Source organism: Plectropomus leopardus, chromosome 11 (genome assembly GCF_008729295.1).
Source record: "Plectropomus leopardus isolate mb chromosome 11, YSFRI_Pleo_2.0, whole genome shotgun sequence".
NCBI lineage: Eukaryota > Metazoa > Chordata > Actinopteri > Perciformes > Serranidae > Plectropomus > Plectropomus leopardus.
Window position 1 is genome coordinate 28,312,615 of NC_056473.1, and position 26,288 is coordinate 28,338,902.

General features: G+C 38.2%; 1 protein-coding gene across 1 annotated transcript; it reads right to left on the bottom strand.

Annotated features, from left to right (window-relative positions):
* Window positions 1-1,732: 1,732 nt before the first annotated feature.
* Window positions 1,733-26,058, bottom strand: anpepa (alanyl (membrane) aminopeptidase a). The gene is made up of 20 exons (XM_042496746.1): window positions 24,693-26,058; window positions 22,466-22,608; window positions 22,196-22,329; window positions 21,544-21,664; window positions 20,627-20,781; window positions 19,887-20,000; window positions 19,497-19,640; window positions 19,343-19,408; window positions 15,956-16,021; window positions 15,637-15,785; window positions 12,950-13,029; window positions 12,602-12,735; window positions 10,992-11,047; window positions 10,699-10,846; window positions 10,447-10,535; window positions 8,240-8,350; window positions 5,216-5,383; window positions 4,914-5,054; window positions 2,920-2,983; window positions 1,733-2,653 (listed from the first exon to the last, which is right to left on the bottom strand). The coding sequence occupies exons 1-20, from the start codon at window positions 25,301-25,303 to the stop codon at window positions 2,507-2,509; spliced, it is 2,841 nt and encodes a 946-aa protein (XP_042352680.1). The 5' UTR covers window positions 25,304-26,058; the 3' UTR covers window positions 1,733-2,506.
* Between the last annotated feature and the right edge of the window lie 230 nt (window positions 26,059-26,288).

The following is a 26,288-nucleotide window of genomic DNA, read 5'->3' on the forward strand; positions in this document are numbered from 1 at the left end:
GACATTTTTAAAAAATTGCATAATAGCAAAGCAAAGAACTAAGGAACATAACTAAACAAGAGAAGAGCAGGGAGCTGCAGCAGCAGTGTGGAGGGTCAGACGCTGAGCTACAAGCTGCACACATGCTTCAATAACCTAAAGCGCTCTCAGGTGTTTCCAGTTACTCTAACGAGCAGCAGCAAGGAGAGCACAGACAGGTTATGGTTATCCCATAAAACACAGAGCTTTTACTAAAAAAGAGAGTGACCACAGGACAGTTAGTGGCATCATTTAACCCTTAGGGCCCGCTTTAATTTTACACACACTCGTATCCTTCTATGCAGAAAATGTGCTATTCAAAATCAAGCTTTAAAAATATCATAAATTAATGATTTGAATGATCCTTTCATTGAGTTTGTTTTTTAACCAACATCTGTCCTAATCATAAATATCAACTATCATTGATTTTCAGAATTTTAACCCTTCAAATGCTTTTGTGTCACTATGTTTCAGATTTACTATACTACATGCAGAGTAGATTTTTTGGATTTTTTTTTTATTATTACAGAATATGTCAACCATTTGCAGCAACATTCATTGTGACAGTGCAGAAAGTGGAAATAGCATGTATTTTCTCCATATGCCAAATATGGAAAAAATGACATCATCAGGTGGAAAATAGTGAAAATTACAAAATGGCAAAATCCCAAAATTAAGTAATACAATGCATGTTTTATGAATGGGTTTAAAATGCAATTTTTTTTGCACTTAACAGTATGAATGTGAATTTTTTGTTTTTAAAGTATTTTATTGTGACTTATTGTTGGAGCTGAGCTGGAAATTACAATATTAAACAATAATACACAATTTTAATGTATGGACACCACACACACACAAACACACGTGTCCGTTGTAGACAATATGGCATCAAGGAATCAGACAGCAAAAGAACAGCGAATGCATGGCAGAAAAGTTTGACAATCTTTTTTAACAAACAGATTACATTTTCATGAATTAATGTGGGAAACCCCTCAGCGCCACTAGGTGTTCTGTTTTCCTGGCTATTCTTTGTCGTGCAGCATCCAGGCAGAGGCAGGCGGGGTCATCGTCAGGCTCACGGGCCACACCTGGGCCAACGGCAACTTGCTACAGACTTTCCCTTCCCTCCCTGGCACTGCTGCTGTTCTTTTTGGTTTCCACACACATTTTAACACACCCAGCATACACAACTGATTATTGATTTGCATGTTTATTCAGTTTTTTTAAAAATAAATAACGCTTTTAATGTTTGTAAACTTGTCTGGTCGCCCATGTTTGTTGCAGCCTTTGAGCCAGGTTGTAACAGGCAGAGTCACACATTTGCATGAGCAAAGCAGTGTAAAAAATAAGCAAAGTTAGTGATGAAAGCCATATGGATGTGTGTCTGGTGTGTTTTGGAGGGGTTGAGAGTGCAAAACCAAAAACCATGGATGCAGAGTGGATGTCTTTTGATGCAGTTTTTGTAGCCTGGAAGGCCCAGGTGAACGTTATCAAGCCGACGACCCTGATGAGGCAACGTCAGTCTCCAAGACGGGGGAGGGGCGTCTCAAATTACTGAACTGATGAATGGATTTCACCATTCTTGCTTCAATTTTTTAAAAGCTGCCTGCATTTCCAGAGTTTCTTAAGTATCTAAATATGACCTGTTACTTTCACCTGTTAAAACAAAAGTCACATCACAGGACTAAAGGACTCATATTTAACACAATGTCAATGTTTTATTATTAAAAATACAATTTCAGCAACATACAAGAATAATTTGGTTTCATGATTACATCATAAATACACATATAGACATGTTCCCTCGAACAAACAGATAAAAGTTTGTCCTTTGGCTTGTGCAAACCGTTGAGACACTGGTCAAGAAATTGGCAGCATCAAAAAGCTCATGAACTTGAGCCGTTATAATTAACTAATGTAGAATCATTCAGTTTGTCCCCAAAATACACATCTGCTAGAGATTATCATACGTTTTAATCCATTTTCTACTGTAAACAGCTTTGATTGAAAAACATATTATTAATAGGTAACAGGAACAAGAGGAAACAAGTGAATTCAAAAAGTAAATATGTTATAATTTTAATAAAACACAGAAATGTTTTCAAATATATAACTATACTGTGAAGTTGGCTGATGCTATATCTGCATCATGTGCAAAAAAATGACAAACAGTGGGGTAAAAGCTTGTTCCTCTGACTGTTGAATATACTGTATAAATAATGCATATACATAAACATTTCTTTTTCATCACATTTCTTATGAATTATCAGTACTAAACTATGCATCAGACTTGTGTGCTGCCAAAGTTCAGTTTGGTAAACTGTCCGCTGGTAAATTGTTTCATGATTCTTTTCATGATAACTGAGATTCAGGTATGGATTGATCGGTTCTTCATTTTGAGGTGGATTAGTGGGGGAGGAAGGTCTGCAGAGCATCCAGCACCACTGATCTGTGAGGCTCGAAAACGATCAAAGATGGCGTTTCTGCTCTACGAAGCTGTTTCACTTTCAAACCACTCGAGTATCGGGTCTTTGTTCTCGCTGACCCACTGGATGTTGACTTGAGTTTGCTCTATGGCCTGTCTCACCGCCCAGGTAACAGATCCCGTGTCATAGTCTGCTGCAAAACGCTCAAGCTGTAAACACACACACACACACACTCAGAGTTAGTACCGTGATGTTAGATGTTAGTGTAGCAGAAAGAGAGTCAGAGATAAAACAAACATGCTTCCACCCAGATAACTCAAGGTGACACAGAGACTTCTGATAATATATCAGGGTGTTTCTGGTTACTCACTGGATATTATCAGCTATTGGTGTGTGACTGGAAAGAGGAGTTTCCTCCTGATGTAACTGTATGCTGGTATTATTATTTTGACATAATGAAACATCAGTAAATTACCTCAGCCAGTTCAAAAGGTGTCGAGAACCTGCTGGTCACGGCCTCAATCATCCCGGATGGATACCTGGCAGCAGAGGACCAATATAAGAAACAGATTTCAGTATATTCAGCAACACCACAAAGCAACGTCACCATGACCATTGAGTTAACAAAAACAGAACATTTTAGCACACATGAAGGCAGACTTTATTGCACTTTATTGTATAAGACTGCATCAGTTTTGGTTTGGTAGCCCTTATAAACTGTTTACTGTAAAGTATTATGAGTTTGATTATTTTCTGACAGAAACATCATTAAAGTCTGGTTAATCAAAATGTATGATGAGGATTAGGGCCATGGAAGAGGAAAAAAAATAGATTTCATGAGTAAAGTTGTATTATTACAAGAATAATGTTGTAATTTTGAGGAAAAAAGAAATTGTTTTTCTTTAACATGGCAATAACCCTCTTTTGTAAAATTATCTATTGACTCCAAGAGAAATTTTTAATTGCTGCTGATTTTTTGATTCTGATCAACTTCAGGTGCCACTGTGTGCTCATGAAATGAAACCATCTGTTATGTCTATATTACTTTGATACTGATCAATTTAGCTTCCTGGTAACGGTACAAACAGAGAGGGATTTATGAAGGACAGCTAATGATAAGCACTGATTAAATAACAAGACCTTTGTATCTGATGACACCACACAAGATTTTTATAAGCCACTGTTTATTGCAGTCTGCTGTTTTATGGCAGTTCTTGTTTATTTAAATGACTGGACTGCACGTCAGTGTCAAGACGCCTCCGTAAATAGCAGCCCGCAGGCTCTCAGATCTAATCTGTGATGAGGCGGTGAGCAGCAGCACGTCCATTAGGAAAATTAACAATTCTTATTGCTTAAACCTAAACAACCCAAGCAACACAGGCAACAAGTACTAACCAGTCAGAGGGGGAGTAGGGTGTGTCTTGCCTTAGCTATCTTAGGAAAAGCAAAGTCCACTACCCACTGCAACCTCAGAGTCAGATCAGGGGGGCGCCCAATTATTGTTTGTATAATTAAGTTTTTGGGTTTTTGTCAGATATCAAAATATGCTTGAAAATACACATCAACATGAATCCAACAGACTGTTAGCAAAAATAAATCTGCTTTTTCATAAGCATGGATAAATAAATACACCGAAATAAAATACAAATAAAAACCATAAAAACTCAAAATTATTAACAAAAAAAAAACAGAAAAAAAAAATTGGTGAATTTTTTCAGTTGTACTTGTATAAACTGTTTATAATTATATTTATAACAAAAAAACATATAAATCATATTTTATCAACCCTTCCTGTGTTTTTTATGAAAACAATCTTAATTTGTGAAATAACATAAGGTGTGGGAATATTGTAGTGAAGTCAAAGTGCAATATTTCCCTCTGAAATATAGTGGAGTAAAAGTATAACGTAGTATGAAAAGAAAATACTCAAGTAAAGTAAAAGTACTTAAGTACAGTACTTAAGTAAATGCTCTTAGTTACATTTCAGCACTGCTTACAGTGATCGGGTGCTCAGAAACATGACACCAAATGAAAGATAATGCTGCTGTGTCTGCTGGGTGTGTTAGTGGGCAACAGTTTGCTGACATGTTAGGAATATCAACTTGACGAAATCACAGTATGACAAATGTGTGTGACTTGTGGAGGAGTTCTGTCCCCAAGTGGCCAAAAAAAAAAAAAAAAGATGCAGCTTTAAAGAGCTGTACACTATAAAAAGAAGATTTCGCTCAGAGTTCTCATAATCTCACGGCTGTGTTAGTTTGGCTTCCCCACCCTGTCGAATCTGAACATGTTCTAGGGAAAACCATGAATGTTTGTCATTTTCTTGGAAATCTGTCTGAATAAAGATGACTAAATTTAAACATCCGCATCATGTCTTCCTTTTTATTGGTCAGACCGACACTATCTCAAATACTTGTTCATGACTCAGAAACAGATGCGACAGTAGACTGACTCAAAACAGCAACCTACCCGTTCGCGATGTATTCCCAGTTTGCTCTGACAAAGTTCCAGGCCAGCGCCTGTCCCGCCACATTCTGGGCTATACTGCTAATAATGGAAGGAACATCCATCAGTCGTATCTTCTCAGGGTTCAATGTGTACTCCAGGTATCTGCAAGATAAGAAAGACTGGCTCTTCACTTAATGACAGCTGCATGTTTGGGATTCACCTTATCAAAGGCGTGTCCACAGCAAAAGAAGTTATCATGTACAAAACATTGTTTGTATGACACACCAGGACTTTGTGTTTAACCCTGGCTGTGTTGGCTTCACCTGTTAAGCAGCCAGATCTTTTTGGTGCAGGAAAGAGCGCGACGGAGCTGCACTTTCTCTGAGGTATCACTGGAGCTCTGTAACTTCCCCCAGGCAAACTCCCACTCTTTCTTCCCACCAGCGGCCACAGCTTGGCAGTAGATTACAGACCGCAGGTTGGGGTGGATGCTGAGTGACACACAGACGCACACAGTTGTTTTCCTCACATCAGGACTGTGTCTTTTTCAAAATGTCTTCAAATGTAACACATTTTAATACAGTGGTTCCCAACTGGCCCAGCCACAGGGTCCAAATTTCTCCTTAGTCATTAGTTCAAGCTCCACATATAAGATACCACATTTTCAATTTCATTTCACAAAATGTTAACAACATTTGGGCTTAGCACACAATGAGTAAAACTTACTGCAAGAATAAAGTGCACTCACTTAAAACTGGTGACAAAAAAATACTGCAAAGGCACAGCATGTTAATAGGCCAAATTATACCAAGAACAGGGCAATAAAATAGGTGCTGTAGGGCAAAAAACAGGTTGGTGTGATAAATGAGGCCTTTAACAAAGTTGTTAGGTATAAATGTCAAAATAAAGTATGTTTTTTACAAACTTGAAAACATTAACAAGTCACTTGCGGTCCATGAGAATGAACCACAGAATGGACCCGTGATCCACCAGTTGGGAACCACTGCTTTACCGTATGTATATACATGCATGTGTGTATAGGGTGAGCACATACAGTATACACATTTAATGAAGAGTCAATGGGCCTCATGCAGCAACGTTCTCGTCAATTTATCTTATATCTTTTTCTAAATTTCTGTTGAGAGAAAAATAAAGAGCAGCCAACTTCATAGGTAATGCCCACTAAACATGATATAAGGACAGGAGTGTACTCTAGTACACAACCAATATCTAAAAAGGTGTCAAAAGGAAGAACTTCAGCGGTAGTGAAATTTATGTACTGTGAAATAAAACTTAAATAAAATAAAGAGTGTCAGTGCTGGTGTTACTGGAAAATCAAAACCCAATCGTTACAAAATATAAGGGATACTGTCAGTGGTAGAGGAAGTATTCACATCAAGAAAAACGTATTCAAGGATTTAAAGAAAAAGTAGAAAAAATATGTAGAAAAAAAATTAACTAATTTAAAGAAAATCTAAATAATTACAATGATCATCAGGTAGATCTATATGATCTCTAAAAACACGATCTTTGTGTAAGGCCTGCATCTCAGAGCAGTGTACGAGCCATTCAGCCACATCATCCGAGGGTGTTTATAGTTTGTGTTTGGATCAGTGGACCAACAGTATTTCTTTAGCCCACAGATGTTATAATCCAGTCATTATGATTATTTTAAAACATATATTTATCTCAATTTGATTATGTAATATTTTCAGAAACCTGTTTTATGCAGTGATTTTCATCTTGTACATTTATGTTATGTTATATTGTTGCAATACATTCTCATCCCAAGTCGTCACATGTTGCCGCTTTGCAGTGGACTTCTGTGTCTACATGTTACGTTTTAGGTATCATTCTGTGTCTGCTGTTGATGTTTCACGATGCCGCTACCTTGATGTCAACCCAAGCACATGGTGGGAATACACTGCATGTGGTTATGCTTAGACAACACAAGCACATGGCAAACAATGCCAGAAGATAAACAAATGCACTTGCTGCCTTATATTGTTAGGATTAGGCGAAGGAGGCACATGGTAAGGTGTAGAAAAAAAAACACTACATTAAAATTGGAAGCGAACACTGGACTCCCACACGAAAGTCCAGGGGCCCTATAAGGCCCTTGTGCTCTGTATATAATGTCATGTTATGCTTAGACAACAAACACACTTGGCAACAAAGACATAATAAATAAAAACAAATATAAGTCAACATTTGTTTGTATATGGCGTTATGCGTGAGGCCCAATGTCTCTCTACTCTAAAGTTGCACCTGGATTCCAAAAGGCTAGAAAGTAAGTGTAAGAGTACAGGAGTTTTGTTTTTCAACAATAGGATCAGATTCTTCATGGCTGCTGTAGTTTATGAATTAGTGTCATGGGGTGTTTCCACCAGCAGGTCAGTTCAGATCAGTTCAGGTTATTGCTAATTTTTGGGGGTTTCCATTGTGAGAAGATGCTACCTTTAGTATCTTTGGAACATAAGTCTGCTGGCAACTTTTAAGGTGGAACTTTTACTTGTAATGTTATCAATGCATGAGTTGACAACGCAATTTGTCTCTCCTGCATGACATACACGTTTAGTAATCAGTCAAATTTTCTAGCATTTAAAAAAATGAACATAAATTCCAACCAGATTATGTAAACTGCAAATGTTCTCATCCTCACTCAGAGAAAAAAGAGCATGTCAGAACATTGTTCCTGTGCGCTCCGGCAGCACTAAACCCCTGCTCTTGCCTTACAAGGAGTCAAAAATCCAATGAAGAGAGACTCTCACTGCAGCTTGCTCTTTTAAGTTCTGAAAAAGTCACAGTGCAGCCCCGTTCTGTGGATGATAAATGGGATGTGGACTTCACTTTGTATTACTGGTGAACAAGGAATTACAGCGAGTGCTGGACAAAGGAGGGACAAAACCCCACCCACATGTAAGAGTACTGTCTGCGGTGGAAACGCTAAACAGATCTAGGGTCTAGGTACATGTTCGTAGGTGTTATTTTTGGTTCCAAAGGTAGTATACTGAAAGCCTTTGATGGAAACACAGCTTTAGAGTACATGTTAACATAAAATTCGTGCCAAGTGCAGCTTTAAAGATAAGAAGTACAATGCACAGTGGTAACAACAGCCACCAACAATTAACACAAAAAGTGATAAAATGACACCTACCTTTACTAAATCAATGCTGCAGAGTAAAACTACAGAAAATAATGACAGCTATTACAGTGAGACAATTGCTTTTGGAAACAAGTAGAGCTGTGCAGGTTTAGGATCATTTCAAAAAGGTATGAAGTAGACAGAAACTGTAATGGTCAAATCCTAAATAAAAAATACTTGATACTGTGATTAGTGTACTTACGGGTTGGTAGAGTTGCTGTTCATCCACTTAGCAAACATATTCGTAGCCATCTCTATGCATTCTGGGAGTCCATTGTAGCATGCCAACTGTGTGGCGAGGATCTGGTTGTACCTTGAAATGAAGCACAATTTCATTTGATATAATTAGTGTACAGGCAAAAAAGACGTTAAATGTGATGTGTTTTGAGGAAGTCTGAATAGAGCGTCATTTGGGAGACAAGCTAACGTGGTAACATGAGCACAGATATTATGTTAGCAAAACAATGGATACAGAGTAACATTAGCCTTCATATGGAGTAATGTTTGGGTCCACCAGCTGAATGTCCAATATTCAGTCTCTCTTAGTTCTGCTTTGTGAATTACTGCATATCTTAGCAGTTATATATGAATGGTGCCAGCAGGTGGGCTTATATACAAAAATAAGGTTGATGGTTTACAGCCAGGCTCAGTACTGAACGATATCTGATTTGTAATTCATGGTAGCAGAGTGTTATTAAAAGTACACCTGGAGAGTTGATGAGTTAAATATTTCATGGTTATAACTAATCAGTACTGCCAAATTTCCTCTGCATGTTACTTTTTAGGTACTACCTCTGTTGAGGTTCCAAGCAGAACCTGCTGTTGAAGGTGGAGTTAAAACACTGCAGATTACTAACTGGTACAGACGCTGGACAGTCTGAATAAACCTGTAATTTTTAAATCTTCCATCAGTAACGATGGTAATATTTTTAATTCACTCATGTCAGAATTTTAAAAGTAGGTGACTGCAACACTACGATGTACACTACGCCATGCACTACATGCACTACGCCATACAATATACACACAAAATATACTACATACACTACACTGTGCACTACACCATACATTATGTACACACCCTACGTCATACAATATGCCATACAATACGTACACACACAAGTACACTACACTGTACACTTACACTGGCTTACTCTATGTACATTATGCAACACAATACTTACACTACCCCATAAAATATGTACGCACTACACTAAACACTGCGTCCGTTATGCAGTACACTACGCCATACACTACACCATGCAATACATGCACTATGCTGCACATTACATACACTATGTCATAAAATACATACACAAACAATATAATACAATATACTACAATACACTACATACAATATGCAATACAATACGTACACACACAATACATTATGTACACTATGCTGCACAATATGTAGACTGCCCCATACACTATGCCATACAATACATCATATAATACACACACAAACACCGTACACTACCTACACTACACCGTACACCACACCATACAATATGTACATGCACAATACACAACATACAATATGCCATACAATATGTACACACACAATACACTATGTACACTACGCTGCACAATATGTAGACTACCCCATACACTATGCCATACAATACATCATACAATACATACACTCACACAGACACACATACACACACACACACACACACACACACACACAATAAACTACCCACAACACCGTACACTTCATCAAACAATATGTACACTATGTCGAACACTATGTACACTACACTGTATACTTCGCCATACAAAATGTACACTACGCCATACAATTGATAAAGTGCAGCCCTTCCTCTGTTCGGTTGCTAATATAAAGATTCAGCAAATGTTGCATTTAAGATGATGGCACGGCAGTTTCTCACATCATTTCTCACGTTGGTGACCAGTCAAAAATCCCACCTACACTGAGAGGGTACTATATGCAGTGATAAATGAAATAGAGAAAGGTACCTGATACCAGAGGTGAGTTCGGTCAAACTGAACCATGTAGTGGTAATGGAGCAAAAGCGCTTTACAGTGGATTAGTCTTATGTAAAAACATCTTGTTAGGTTGGTTGCTTTAGCGCTTGGTAAGTCGTTCTTAGTTTACTTGGTAAAGAGCTACACATACAGAGGTAATCTATAAATTAATACCAAAGAATCTTTCAGTCACGTTTAAAGTCTTCTTCTTTCTTTTTTTTACTCCAAATAAGACTTCTTGAGAACTTGTTCCTTGTAAGCACACTACATATTGGAACAGGTTTATACTACACATCTGTTGCTAATATGTTTATAACAGATGATGTGTATAATAACAATACAAACTCACATCTGTTCTGCATTGGTTCTTTAGAATGGATTGTGAATTTGTAGAGCTGTAAACTCATTTGTCCTTACTGTAAGGAGTGATCCTTTGGGACGGTTGAATGGTCTGTGTAGTTCCTGAGAGAGTTGTACAGGCCTTTAACCTGTTCCCGGAGGTACGCCTACAGGAAGAGACAGCAGAGTTACGGGAACACATGCAGCAATATAACACTTTTACGGCACATCTGTTTATTGCTCAATATGAGTCACTTCAGTAAGTAATGTTACAAAGCAGGATACATTTTTTATATCACAAGTTATAAAGGATGTTTTGATATCACATGCCTGCATGGGTCCATACACCTCAGAGCGGTCAAACATGAGGACAATGTACTTGAGGTTCTTGACTGCCAGTTTCCAGGGAAGGTACGCTCTCTCATTTCGAAGGAAGCGTGTTGAATTAAGAGCCAGAGTGACTTCGACCATTTTGGCCCTGAGGAACAGAGAGGTTGGACTTGGTAAAATCAGGGAGGCAAACTTGCAACCAGACATGATCTTAAAAACAGGTGTGATCACAACACACATCATGCAGAAAACTACAGTATAGCAGTCTGGATCAACTGAATCCACATTATTACCTTGCCAAGAAAAATGCATCATCGAGAAGCTGCCCTCTGTTCATCAGTGGGATCCGCTAAAAAACAAGAACAAGACGAGGGACAGTTGACATTTCAGTTTAACAGCTTCCCAAATAGGAAGGTATCTACAATAGTACTCAGTCATTACAGCAAAATCAATATGAGAACAGGAAGTGAAGACTTTAATGCCTCCTGAGAAGGGCAAATAACCTAAAAGTTAAGTACTGATCAGTCAATCAATCAGTTAAATAAAATCATGAAAACATGAATTTAGTAAATCAAAATAGTTCTGTCAAATTGCAGTAGCGGTAGTTATAAATAAATATCAATGCTCAGGACAAGTCAGTGTCACCATTCTCAGCCCCTTCTTATTCCGTAAAATACTGCTGCATTGACAGTGCTTTTGGCTTAATCGCAATCGCAATGCCAAAATGCATGAGGGCGTCAGGTGAGTATGCGCGAACAGAACCATTTGTGGTGTTATTATACGCTGGCAAGATGACACCTGCTGCATTTGCATGAAAAACAGCAGGACGTCGTCAGGTTGAAACACTGACACAGCGTAATCCTACCATGTGCATTTGTTGACATCCCGGTAGCACCATCCTGGAATGTCAATAACAGACACAGAAGTCCACTGCAAAGAAGCAACATGTGACGACTTGGGATGCGAACGTGTGGGCTTGAGGGTAGGGTTACATTGAAGTTTTACGTTTTCAAAGTCAAATATAGCCCCACCCTTCCAAAAATTGCCAGATTCATATGGTGGAGGGGTTTGCATACCCCTCCAAACCTGTGTTGTCCACACCAAATAGCTCCTTGTAGGTTTTCCTAAAGCTCCTGATGGCTTGTTTTGGAGGGGTTTCCATGAAATTTGGTAGAGATATTCATGCTAAAGGATGAATTGCAATAAGTCAAGTAATACTACCACAAAATCTGACAAAGCTTAACGTAATGACCTTTGACCTACTGGCTGCACTTGATGAAAAGTCCAGGTATCTACAGAGTCATTAGGATTTCATGGGAACTATAAATGTCTGTGCAAAATGTCACGACAATCCTACTGTTGGCAATCAACAATCCAAGACATGTCAGTCTGGACCAAAGTGGTGGATCGCCCAGTCCAACGCATTGCTGTCCTTGGACATCATTTACATTAACCACATGCTGATGACGTAGTTAAGGCAAGTACCAGAACATCCAAAACATCCATTATGTAATAGGTGTCCATGACGACAGGCAGGACTGTTCATTAAATCAACAGTTGGAAAGAGTCAAGAAATTGAGGCTCTCATTCTGGATTCAATATAAATCCTGTTGTGCAAGACTAAATTAACAGCCAGGGAAACGTATCAGCAATGAATGAGTTTTTGTTTGACACCTCAGATTTGAATAAATGAGTCAAGATGTCATTTAATCGCGAAATCTCAAGGAATATCAGGGCTAAGCCTTCAGGGGTAACCTGTCGCCTGTTGTCATTTACCTTCTAGTAAAAATCAGCTTGTAAAATGTCCTCATTCCTCATTCAGTCAAATAAACAACATCCACATATAGGTTTTTTTGTGATCAGTTCTATGATTTGCTAACTCATTATATGGCTCAGTGCTCACATCTGGGTTTTGCTCCAGCTGAGTCAGGAGGCGTTGCCAGTTCTCTGGGTTGTAATTGACTCTGTAGTATCCAGTAGAGTTGATGTTTGCCAGGATCCACTCTCCAGCCTTAGAAATGAATTCGCCTTTCTTTACTGTTCAAAGGGCAAATATCATAAATAATCAATAGCACAGTATGAATACAAACAATGTCCAAAGTTCAAGTTTTTTTCTCATGAGTTTTTATATCTAGTCCTCTAGAGATCTAAACAAAAGGTTGTTTGTCTAACATGAAAACAAATCAGTTAATACAGGGTTTTAGAAGAACAGGGTGTTTATTCCAAGGCTCTGTTTTGTGCATTTTGTTACCTGTGGTGCTGGATTCCAACCAGACAAGGACAGGCTTAGATGTATTTGACATGACTCTGATTGGAACGTACCACCAAGAACTGAAAAGACAGAAAATAACAGACAAAAAAACATAATGAAACATAATGATTATTCAGCTTCTATACACTTACACAAGGAAATGATTGCCACTCTCATCGCACACAAACTGGCACATCAGGTTAGAGCGGGAATGAAAACCTAATAAAAACAATAAAATATGCACTGTAAAATCTGACAAGTTAATTTTACTTAGAATAATCTTAGAAACCAATTGCCTTGAAAAGGCAAGTAAATATAACTATTATTCTTAATTTATGTTTACTACTTGAAAATTGACTTAATTTTGTGACATTGTTGCAAATTAAAAATGATAAGTGAAATTATGTTGTTCTTTCTAAGTGTTAGCAACTTCCGTAAACCAAGTAAGTCTGAGTTAACTTGATCATTTCCAAATGCCAATAGTGAATTTAGGAGATATGTGAGTTTCTTTTTCTAAACATGTTTAAGAATATGCAAATATGATTGCACAGAGACATAGCTCAGTTAACTTGGTTCACTGAAGTTGTTAAAAGTTATAAAGATTGATTTAATTAAAGTTGCCTTTTTTAAGTTACAACAACTTCACAAAATTAAGTACATATGATTAGATTTTTAGTAAACTCTAACAATTAGAAATAAAGAAAACATTGATGAGGAATTATAGTTATTTTTACTTACATTTTTCAAGGAAATCAATTTCCTAGATTTTTTTTAAGTAATCAACTTGTCAGATTTTACAGTGTATACGGTGAGCAATGAAGAGTCAAAATATCAATCTAGAAAGAAGCATTTTTTTAAAAAAAGGTGATTCACAGTGATCTGTAAATGGAGCATGGAATCTAATCTTCTGCATAATGTGTAGATACCATCATGCATGAGTTCGGACCTGTTATGGTCTGTGGATGGCCTAAGCAACAAAACTATGTCAGGTCACATTATTGTGCAACCAGTGTTATGGAGCACATAGTTACAACACATTGTTTCAAAACACTCCACATGGCCAACAGTGTAATCTATTGTAATCAGATGCAGTGATTTCATGCAGGGCTCGCAGAGAAATACTTGGTTAATAAAGACACCACTGAAGCATTTACTCACTGTATTTTGCCAAGCAAAACAGACACATGAACCTAACTTTTAAATTATTTGGTGACATCTAATTTCAGAGGGACATAAACACTGTGAAGTGATACGCTCACTGGAGGACAGATTTATGATCAAACTTTGGTCTCTGGAAATATATTGAAGATTAGGGATATTTTTCAATTTGCGATCCAATAGGTGGTGCTTACACTTGAGATGTAAAAAATAAATACTGTAGGAGGGTATCATTATTTTGGAACCACATTTGGACCATAAGTTTCCTGCTATGCTGCATTTTCTCACATTTCTAACACCTAAAATCTAAAACGTCTGTAAATGAAAGTTGACAGGATTCTTCACACCGGTGGCTCATGTTGACCATAAACTATGGTCGATGTGTGTATAATGACACAATAATATTACATTATTATTGTAATGTTAAACCTGCATCAATTGATTTTTTGGCCTATTGAAAAATAATGAATAATGACACTAAAAACCTTTGTAAAGTTGTCATTAATTTTGAAATTAGCTATAGAGACCAATGTTTTGTTTCGGTACCTGAAAACGTTAATTTCGGCTCTAAAGTTGGGTGTTTTAACATGGGGGTCTATGGGGACTAACTTGTCACTGTGGCCATTCTAAGAATTGTAGTTTTTGGCACTTTTTTGGCTTCATTTTTCAGTCCCAGAGGCTGCCACTTAGGGAAACTGCTCCCTGAATTGGTTGATAATTCACTGTGGATGCATGGATCCACCTTTCACATAAAAGATGGCCGTTTGATCCATTGTTTATTTATGAGACAACTGTAACTGTGTCATCATTCAGTAAAAAGTATTCAACTTTCCACCACTCTTGGAAGCGGTGGTTATCACTGTTGACGTTATGCCTCTTTACTGTGGCAGGAAATGTCTGCTGGTAGAAAACTGATCTGTTTGTTTGTTCATCGTCTGTTTATGAAAACACATCCGTTCTCCCTGCAGCGTTCCTACTAAAGCCCCGCTATAGTGAGGTGAAGTAAAAATGCAAAGTGATCTTGACATTAACCAATATTTTCTGATGGGTCCCATATAGTATATTTTGAAAAACAAGCCAACAGCCATTTAAAATTTGTTCAAGGGTCACAATTGGTCCCTAGGGCGGTCTTTGGACATGTCTGTATTAGAGGGACAGTTCATAAATGCCATGATGTCCTTTATCAATCACTTGTTACAAATCAATAAATACACCAGCCACGTTCTTCTTTTCTTGCTCTTGTGACTTCCTCCATTGTTTCTATACTAAAGATATAAATCTATTTAAATATACTAATTTTCGCTCAAGAGTTAATTCCTTTAACACATGTTCAGATAAAGTCAAGACCTCAGTTATCTAATTCTCTTCATGTTATATGGAAAGCAAATATAAATGACTGTAATTACAAAACCTATAGCATCTGAGACACTTTGAAGTATAAACTTAAATGAAGTTGTTATGATCATTATCTTTGTCCTGATCTTCCACCAAAACCTTTGACACTGGAGCGAGGTCCATTGAGCACATACCTAGATTCGGAAGAGTCATTGAACAGGAAGTGCTTCTGGTAGACTTCTCCATTGGTAGTGTTGATGGTAATGACAGGATAGCCAATTTGATTGGTCCAGGTGTTCATCACCTTTGCAACTTCGGTGTGACCCCCATTATCATGCTCGGCCTGTAAACATGTAAAATATCAGACAATATTTGGTGATTTAAATACCTGATCAGTGACATCAGCATTATCATCAGCAGCATTATCATCATTGTTATAACAAACAAAACATGCTTACAGCTAACAACAACAATTTGGCATGTAAAAAAAGGTGATTAAATACAAGATTTTACCTTTTGTATATATTTCCAGAGGTCGCTCTGCTCTGTGTTTTGATACCTGAAGTCTGAGAGGTATGCCTAAAACACAAAAACATAAAGAACCAGAGAGAGGTTCCAGTTAACAGTTTCATCCTGTGCTTAAATGATTGTTTTCAGAGGGAAAGTTTGCATTCAGAATTGCTGCTGAGAGTTGGATGAAAGTATCCATACACAGCTGCCAGCAGCAGATCCCAAGAGGGGGATGTTGAAATAAATGTCTGGCTTTAATAAGTTATCTGTCATTTTCTGGCCAAATGCGATTAAACCGCAATGATGTCGTAGGTTTGTATGGGAGTGTTTAGCAATCCTGCACCTGCCTGCTCCTTTTTGCTGGAAATTACAAATGCTCTTAAGTATGGACTGTGAACCTGTTTTTGTCTTTTCACACTGCAAATAAATACGTAAAAAAAAAAAACAAAAAACAGATGTTAGACTTCCAAGCAACAATGATGGTGTTATTGCAAACCCCAGTAATGAGTCCAATAACCAAGCGAGCCGTTAGCATTTCAGCAGCTCCAGTTCCCTCATTTCAATTGGTTTCTGAATGTGTTTTCAGTTAGAGGCTTTAAATTACTTCTTCCTTTCACACAATCTGAACGTGAAACATTCCCATTTTTTTCTATGACATAAAATATGTCAGTAAATGACTCGCAAATTTCGAAGCTCTTGTATATCATAAAGCGATTGCAAATGGCTAAATGAGACCACAAGATGTTTTTACACTGAATTGCTTTGAACACGCCTTTACAGCATCATAGCAAAGGACATGACTGTGTTGTAGTTTGTTTTTGCCCAGCTATAATTTACTACTTACTTACTACTACTTACTTAGTACTTAATTTACTATTTACTACTACTTTACTTTTGGTGATTAAGGAAATTATATCAAAATTATATGTGTATATATGCATTCTACATATGCAATAAAAACTGTAAATTACTACTGAAAACTATTCAATCAGATGAATGTTTTGAAAATTTCTTATGCAGTGATGATTGCTGGGAAACGTGTGTATGTTGTTGTCCAATCATAAGTCTCTATTTGATCACGTGACAAAACGACGAAAGCTCAGCACACCTGAGCAAGCTAGCAGTCATTCAAACACAGAAATGCGGTGGCAAGAAAATACATGAGAGATGCAGGAGGAAAACAGGAGGAGAAAGTTTCAGAGCTCCCTTAAATAGTTTCTTTTGGATTTTTGACAAACAGTTACCAGCTCACGGACACCCCCACTCGCCGCTGCCCTCAGAGGTGAGTCAGCAAAACATGTAGCAGTTAAGCTAACATTAGCAGCAAGCTACGTAACGTTGGTCTAAATAACCGTAACGTTTGGCTGCTGTGTTAGATGTGATTTTTAAAACAAGGCATACATGTGTTGTGTAGGCTAAATTGCGTGCTATTGGTAAAGTCGTGCATCTATGAGGTGGATAATCGGCCTATAAATTATTATGATGAGCTAACTAATAACCTGGTAGATGCTGTCTGTTCATAGCATTGGTTAAACGTTATTATTTACATATTTTCGGTCGCAGGTGCAACCAGTCAGAGACAGAGTCAGAAACATTCAAACAGGTGAGTACAAGTGATTTTTTTCAAGGGGATTTTGGGGTACCTGTTGGGCTGTCATGTCCCTGTTTCAAAGGTTGTTATTATTTAGGAGTCAGGTCGCCGCCCAGCACCTGTTTCATTGTGTGTGCGTACTTTTGTGGGTAAACTGTGCGCGTGCCACTGTGGCTGGACAGTTTTAACGACATATTAATGTTTGTTGATAAGAAATGTAGCTTTCTTGTCTCTTATTTACTAGTCTCCTGCCTTTATGTGGGAGAGGAGTGTTGTTGTAGTGAGTCCTGATGTTGTTGTACTAAAAAAGCCTGAAAAAGTCTGCGGTCATTTCAGCAGACAGTTAAATTTTCATCTCCTCTGCTCTCAGCTGCTTGTTGTTGTTGTTGTGCTTGTTGTTCTGATCACTTTCTCTTTGACCTCTGAACTCTGAATTCCCACTATTAAATTCAACACATGGTTGGTACTTTATATGTACAACTAATTGTGTGTGCATATCGCTGTGTGTGCTTCTCAACCAATGAGCCCAAAGGCCGTCATAATAACATGCACTGGGTTTCGTCATTACTAACTTAATTAGCTTCATTAGCAAAGCAAAACTGGGGAAACCTTTCAAGTGTTGCATGTATTTTGTCTGTTTTGATGATTTCCCCCATCCAGTCTTTTTTTTTCTTATCACATTGAATCATAGTTGTCTTGGTTTTTCTTGGCTAGAAAGTGACGGCTGATTTGTGTTTAAATTTTTCTCTCTATTCTGGCAGCCGACAACACAACAAGACCATATTTTAAGACTCCTAAGTAGCCTATAACCCCATGGCAACCCATGTTATTCTCTGCTTAATCCTTTGTTTTGCCTTCAGCTAATACCATGAAGTTATTGTGATGTTGGCCTAAGAGGGTCTATTGTCAATAGATTGGATTTGGCTACATTAGACTGTGTGTCAATATCTGGCACCCTTTGACCCTTTGAAACCTGAGAAAAAGAAGGCAATTAACAGAGAAAGAAGAAATTACCCAAAAATTACTTTTTAAAAAAAGAAGGAAAACAAAATTTGGAATAGGTGCTTAAAAAAACAAAATAATTCTTGAACATTTTAAATATTTAATTGTGATAATTATGATAATTATATTTTTTTCCTTATCTTATCTTTATCTGAACATTTGTTACTAAGTTGTTCATTGCCTTGTTGTTATGTTTTTGGAGGAAATTGCGCCAATTTGCTCGGGGTTCAAAGGTTTAAATACTTGTGAAAGGTGTTTGAAAGTAGCACAAGAAAAGTGATGTCACTCCAGGTTTCAAAGAGTTAATCCATTAAGAAAACTTCCATGCAGCACTGACAGTTTTGTAATGAATGAGGAGACTCTCTAAAAGGAAAAATGCAGTGTTGGCTTTGTGTAGTGTGCTTTGCTTTTTGCAGCATTCAGTAAATTGTTGTTGAAGAAAGTAAACCAGACACACACAATATTATAAGCAGCTGATGTGATTTCAGGAGGTTTCAGTTTTTTCATTACCCAAATCAAAGCATCAAATACTGAAGTTTGGTGTGGTAGTTTGCATATCCACCATGTTGTAAGTCAATAATCAAAAGAATGCATCTTCTCAGGAAAAAAAACAGAAACTTTACCCCAGGTATATTTTTAGTCTTATCATGCACCTCGTGTTTTGAGGTTAAATAGAGAGTTAGAAGTCACCTTCAGTGCTGAGTGTCAGGGTCAGTGTGCAGAACCCCAACACCTGTATTCAGAAGAATTACAGCACAGTTTCAGCCCATGTAAATAGATTAAAAGTTGTTGCTTACTTTGACTCCTATATTGAAAACCCTTTCATCCACGATGTCTGCCAGCATTCTCAGCACAGCTGCCCCCTACAGAGTCAATAGCAAATACATGTTAATAGATAGATAGATAGATGGAAAGAGAACGTATTTATTACTTGTCTCGTGAACTCTCTACCTTGCAGTAGGTTATGGAATCAAACATCCCAATAATCTGAAAGTATTCCTGGACCTCTTCTGGCGGAGGAGTGAGAGGATGGGCTGTTTCCAGAGAATCCTGCTCAAATGCATCATGGAGGTTGCTCATGATGTGTGTTTCTTTCTAAGGAAAACCAAATGACACAACAATGTATTGTTTGTTTTGCACCAAGCTTTATTTTCGACTATATTTTTTTTATTGACCATGAGTACTGCAAGTTGAAAAGCTTTGCAACAGATAAGAAAAAAAAAATTTTCCTCTCATTGAAAATGAATGAAATAGCAGAAATAAATATATAATTCTTGGACGCAGTGTCCTCATCAGACAGAGGGCTTCAGCTATGGCAGGGAAGATCTGGACTGAACTTACCAATTGAAATGTAGGCTCAACATGGTCCACTGCCAAGAATGACATGTAGGTAGCAAAGCCCTCATTGAGCCAGATTTCATTCCACCATTTCATTGTCACCAGATTTCCAAACCACTGTCAACAGAAAGACAATATGGATAGTTGAGGTGACAGTGATATGTAACACTAAGAAAATAATGCAAGATGTTGTTGGAATAACGTTTTTGCCATTTTGTCAGTGCTCTTATGCAAAAGTACTTGTCATCAGTGAGAAACGGTTAGTGCTTTTATTTTAAAAGTGACAAGTATAATTAAAGACATTTTTCTAAATTTTAGCAACTTCAGTAAACCAAGATTACTGTGCTTTTTATCTGTATTCTGTTGTTGGAAACTAGTCAGTCTTATTTGTACTTTTATAAACGTGTTAACAAAACAAATCTCCTAACTTCATCATTGGCAAAATCAAGTTAAGTCAGACTAACTTGGTTTACTGAAGTTGTGAGCACTTACAAAGAACAAGGTAATTTTACTTACCTCGTTTTTAAGTTGCAACAACTTCACCAAATTAAGAAAATTCAGCTAAATTTTTTCAGTAAAACTAACAATTAGAAATAAAGTAAACATAAATCAAGATTTATAATCACAATTACTTTGCTTTTTCAAGGCAATCATTTCCCAGGATCATTTTAAGAAATGTTAACTTGTTAGATTTTATAGTGTATATTTTGTGTGTTTTTGATATTTTTATACTCTGCTCTAACCTGATGTGCCACTTCGTGCGCGATAAGAGAGGCAATCGTTTCCTTGTGTAACTGTGAGGACACGCCTTCCTCAAAGAGCAGGCCTCCCTCCTGGTACGTGATCAGTCCCCAGTTTTCCATTGCTGCAGGATTTAGGTCTGGCAGTGCAATTTGATCTGGAGGAATCACACAGATATAGTCAATAATCTAACCCTACTTTTGCTTAACCAGCATACATGTGCACAGATAGATCCCAGGTGGTGCTCGAGCACCAGCCTCTGACTCTTCTCAAATAAAAAAACCTTTAAGGTGGACACCCAAGATTAGTGTCACCAAGTCAGTATCTGACCAAATGTCTCCTTTTTTTGTTCCTGAGATATGACATTGACCGTAAAATTCTGAGTCTTGAGTCAAGTCATGTCAAGTCAAGTCAAGTCAAGTCAAGTCAAGTCAAGTCAAGTCACAGTGACCTTGACCTTTGATCACAAAGTTCATTTTTGAGTCCAAGTGGACGTTTCTGCCAAATATGAATAAATTCCAGCAAGACATTGTTGAGGTGTCATGTTCATGAGAATGAGACGGATGAGGTTACAGTGACCTTGACCTTTGGCCACTAAAATCTTAGATCTTTAATGATTCGAAGTGGACATTTTTGCCAAATTTGAAGAAATTTTCTTGTGACATTCTTGAAATATCATGTTCATAAGAAGAGATGGGACGTATGGGACAGACAGATGGCCTTTAGCCATGGCTATCACTGGCGCGTAGGCATAAAAACATGAGCCTTCCACCTGGGACCCAATTACATTGGCTAACTGAAACAGTATTGCTGAATGCAGTTTTTATGATAAAATAACAAAAGCAGTAAAAATGTCATCATGGAGACAACAAGCATCCGGTTTTTAAAGTCTATCCTATTAAAACTTGACAAAGATTACCAAGCTTTTTCTGTTCGTAATTAATTTCAAAAAAGCTCTCGTAGAACTGAAGAATCTTTCCGGTGATGTTGGCCGCATATTTAGTGTGTCCTGCTTTAGTTGCTTCAGGGCGAGCATACGTCTGTAGGGGCAAAAAATAGAGGCAAATTAAAACACCAAAGCAGGAGCTAGCCCCCTGCATACTTCTGTTCTGTCCTACTTGTGCTTAATCAAAAACCTGCAGTGGCCCCGAGGGTCAAAAAACAACATTTCTAAAAACACTTCAACATTTCCCAAAATACTCTCTGAAATACTGTAGTGTTATGGGAAATGTTAAAGCGTTTAGAAAATGTTAGAGGCATTTTGGGAAATGGATTAGTGTTTTGGGAAATGTTGTAGTGTTTTGGGATATGTATAGTGTTTTGGAAATTGTTTTGGTATTTTTGGAAATGTTGAATTGTTATGACCCTCAGGCCCACTGTAAAAAACTGTGGGAGGTCAAATACCTAAATGCTACTACTAATACTACTAATACTACCAATACTAATAATAAAAACAATAATAATGTTTTTTTAAACTTAGCTTGCAAAAAATGACAGTGACTGTAGACAAGGTAAACTACACCAAAAACAATGACACATTGAATCATTTTGAATATCTTCAGTGCACATACGTTAATTATCACGCGCTCATGTGAGGAGGGAGTTGCATCAAACTCTGAAACTGTGAAGGCAAACAAGTATGTGGACATCTGCGGTGTTGGATGAAAATGAGTGTATTTCCATTCGTCGTCTAAGAGACTGGAGTCTGAAAGAGAGGAAACAAGGCAGAACAATATAAGGAAGGATATCTTGGAATTATTTTATTACTGTTTTACTGTCGGAGGAGCCATGAGCTGTAGTTCATTGTACGTATTGGCTTTGTCAGAGGAGACTGTTTTTACCTGACTTTTCCGCATTCCCTAATGCTGTCGTGTCTCTTCTGTGGATGATTGTCACATCAAACTCTGCCTTCATTTCTGGCTCATCGAAACAAGGAAACACAGTCCTGGCCTCTGATGGTTCCATATTGGTGGCAACAAGGAATCTATGAAAACAGATACAGTCAGCCTTTAACAATTAGGTAGAGACTGCAGATAAAAGTAATGAGGAAGCGAGTCAGATATCATAAAGGACCTGTTATGAATCACTCTGAATTGAGAAACTTAGAAAAATTCACCTTAAACATCTATCCAAGGCTTTCCCAAAGTACCTTGACAGCTTTTCTTATTCCACTTGGACACTTACATGCAGTGTCTTGTTTGAAAGATAAAATGCTTATGTTTTTTTCCCCAAACAGAATCAGTGTAAGTGCTCCTGTCACAGATTTATATCAGTTTAAGTAAACTGAAACAAGATGTTTGCCTAAATCTTTCTTGAAAAAACATGCTGTAGATGACTGGATGACTGGGCGATATTAGCTGGAGAAAAAAACAATGGGGACATTGTATGCAGCATCACACAGTCCAAATTCACTGTAGATAACAATATCATAGAAAATAAACCTTTTTTCACGTTTTCTAAGGCTGTTTCCAGGAACTTATCAAAAAAACAGGCTAAAATTATGTACTTAATGTGTGAATATGATGGAAAAACAAATCAATACAGACATAAATGTCTATTTAGGAGCTTGCTGTTAATAACAACACTTATAGAAAGCCTAAGTTTAAAAGAAAGATTGTTTTTCCCCTTAAAATAAGAGCAGCCATTTGTTTATTATTTCTGTATTTCTGTATTAGTTTGTGGTGCAGGTAAAGGGTTAAAGTCTGCGATGGAGTTTCAGAGTGGCATTTACTACAAGACCCATAAGCCTCAGCCAATCGCAGTAGCTTTTCTTGCCTTGAAACAACGTCAAAAATTCAGTTTTTGACATCAAATTCTGACTGTTTGTGTCGGACAGTCTGAAGATGCTGTGTGGTGAGTTTGGTGTGAACTGAGTTAAAAATGTTGGAGGAGATAGGTTTCATTAGTTTTACAGTTTTTGTTAAAAACAGAGTGATGGACTTCACAATTTGCACTAGGTTGTAGTTTACAAAAGTGTCTTCACAACTGGGCCTACAGTTTAGTTTAGTGAAAGTTGCAAAGCTGTAGGCAACAGGTGACTTGTTATGACTTTTTAAGCACTGAACTTTAAACAGTTGCTTTACTGCCACCATCAGGACTATTGGTCCCCAATTCCCGTTAAGTTGGACATCAGACTGAACCTACGTGCCAAGTTTGGTTTATTTTCATGCGTGGAAAGTTAGGTTTGCTTGGGGGAAGGAGAAGAATATTGGCAAATACATGAGGAGACAGCAGCAGAGTTACCTGGCCCTCAACAAGCAGCTCCTAAACAACAGCCCACACCGTTAAAGACTGCAAACACATCTGATGTTCGTAGTTTTCTGGAAGGGAACTAATTGGCTTCGGTCCAGATGTAGGACAATTTGTATGATCATTTTTGGTCACTTTATTTATTTTCTGTCTTAACATCTCAGAAATCAAACTTGTGAGTTGTCGAAGTTTGTTTTCTTAAAAAAGCTAAACTTTGTTTGGCAGGCACGTTAAAGTAGTGTAATCTTTAGTATCTTTTCTGGGTGATTAATCAGATTGATTCAATATTGAGCACAGCGGTTCATCCTTGATTTTGAAGGTTATATTATTTTATTTAGGGCTGTTGGCGTTAACGTTTGTTGCCGGCAATCACGGCCAACATTCCTCTTTTTAAGAGACTGTACTTGGCTGTGAATCTAGTAGACTTATACAGTACCAACCATGTCATGCTAGCCTTACAGGAAGTTACTTAAGCTCAATAGTTGGGATGAATTTTGGCGAACAAAAATGGCATGGCCATGTCACCTCAATATATTTGAATGAAAATGGGTTATTTGCGTCTCCCTTTTTTCCCTTTTAGTTTGTTTAATTGTGTTAATCACCCGCTGACATTCTCGTCTTAAAGAGTCTGTACTGTTATAAAGTTAGAGTGACGATACCAGTATCATACAAAACTACGAGACTGAATGATCCAGTGATCCATGTCATGCTAGCTTCCCAGGAAGATTGATCATTTGACAGCCCTATTTTCTACAAACAAAACTTATCATCATTTGAAGAGAAAAAAAACATTAACATTTAACTTAGTTTCTTACTTACCTCTGTGCGTTTTTATCGTCCTCAAAGGCTGGAACACCTTCAGCATATGTGCTTGCATACATGCCATCAAGAAATGTTGACATTTCTCCCTCGAAAGCTAGAAACAAACTGTAGTTCCTTCCTGCCTCCAACACTTCGTTCAGTTGGATCTCCAGAAAGTAACTTCCGTCGTCGTGCTTTTTCATTGCAGAAACACCGATCTTCTCATTGTTGTCCTTGTTCATCACCACTGGATCAGAAAGCTTCAAGACAGTGCCGCTGTGGAGGTAGATGGTGTCTGTGCTCTGGGCACATTGAAAAGTAACGGTAGAGTTCCCGGTGAAGAGATGTGTCTGATTCGGACTAGTGACGTTCACCACCTCGATGATGCGGGTGTAGAGGTGAGGCTGGAGGAAGACCTTGTAGCTGAGAGGTATGAGATTCTTTGGCAGCCGTACGACAGGTGGAGGACCTCGGGTGGTGGACGCGAACGTTGGCCGGGCCGTCGGATTCAGTCCACTGATCTCACTGTTATATAAGATGATCATGATGACAATGCCGGCGATGACAGACACAGTCAGAACAACAAAAGCAGCGGCGAAAGCCTTAGATATGGAGGATTTTTTGGGCATGGTGGCTGCTTCCTGTGGTCAGTTGTGAATGTCCTGCTGCTCGACTGCTCGAGAAGAGTCTGATGAGTCCCTGAGCTTGTGTGCCTTTGGTCTGCAATGATCTGTTCACATACAAGTAACCTCCCTCCCATAAACAGGGCTTGGCCTTAGCAATTAGGGTCTGTACTTTGATTAAGCATTAACTCAGGCCTTCCCCAAGGAGCAAAGAGTAAGCGTTATAGTGTGAAGAGGGCGATGTTTATTGGCCTTGTAAATAATCAGTCAGATTGTGCTCTCAAACATCTGGAGGTGGTTACTGTGGTCTTACCACTAATGCATGGGTTAGGTAAACCTCAAAGAACACTTCATCCTCACTTACACTCCCGTCACACACACTCCCTCACATTCCCTTAGCGCACGCTGCTCGAAACCATCATAATCGCACGCCTGAGTGGAAACAAGAGCTGCCGCTGAAGAAAATCCCTCACAAGGAGAACATCAGCGTCACCACAATGGATCGTAGGTGACGGTGGCCACAGTTCCAAGATGCAGTGACGTTCCCTCCAACACCTGCCCTCCACGGTCGGGTAAAAGCTCAGCACAGGGGGTCGGATGATGCTTTCCAAAGATGCATGTCAACAAAGATCCTGTGCGCCTAACAAACTTGCAACAAACGAGAAGCATATGACGGGAGGAGTGCTGAGTGGGCTGGATAAGAGAGGAGAAAAAGAGGAGGAGAATAGAGAGCAGAGAGATTTCGCTGGAAAGCCCAAACTTCAGGGAATCATGACCAACATGACCACCACATACACACGCACATTCCTCACCTCAGGAGAGGAAACACAGGGAGACAAATTTAAAAAAAAAAAGGGGAACAGTGTAGGAACAGAGCCTGGGCTGGGTGCGGCGCTCGTTGTTTGTACTCAGAACAGATGTTCCTGTTGCAGGATCAAGGAGATCAGAGCAGCCCGAACATATTGAAACACTAAGATGGTGCAACAATGGA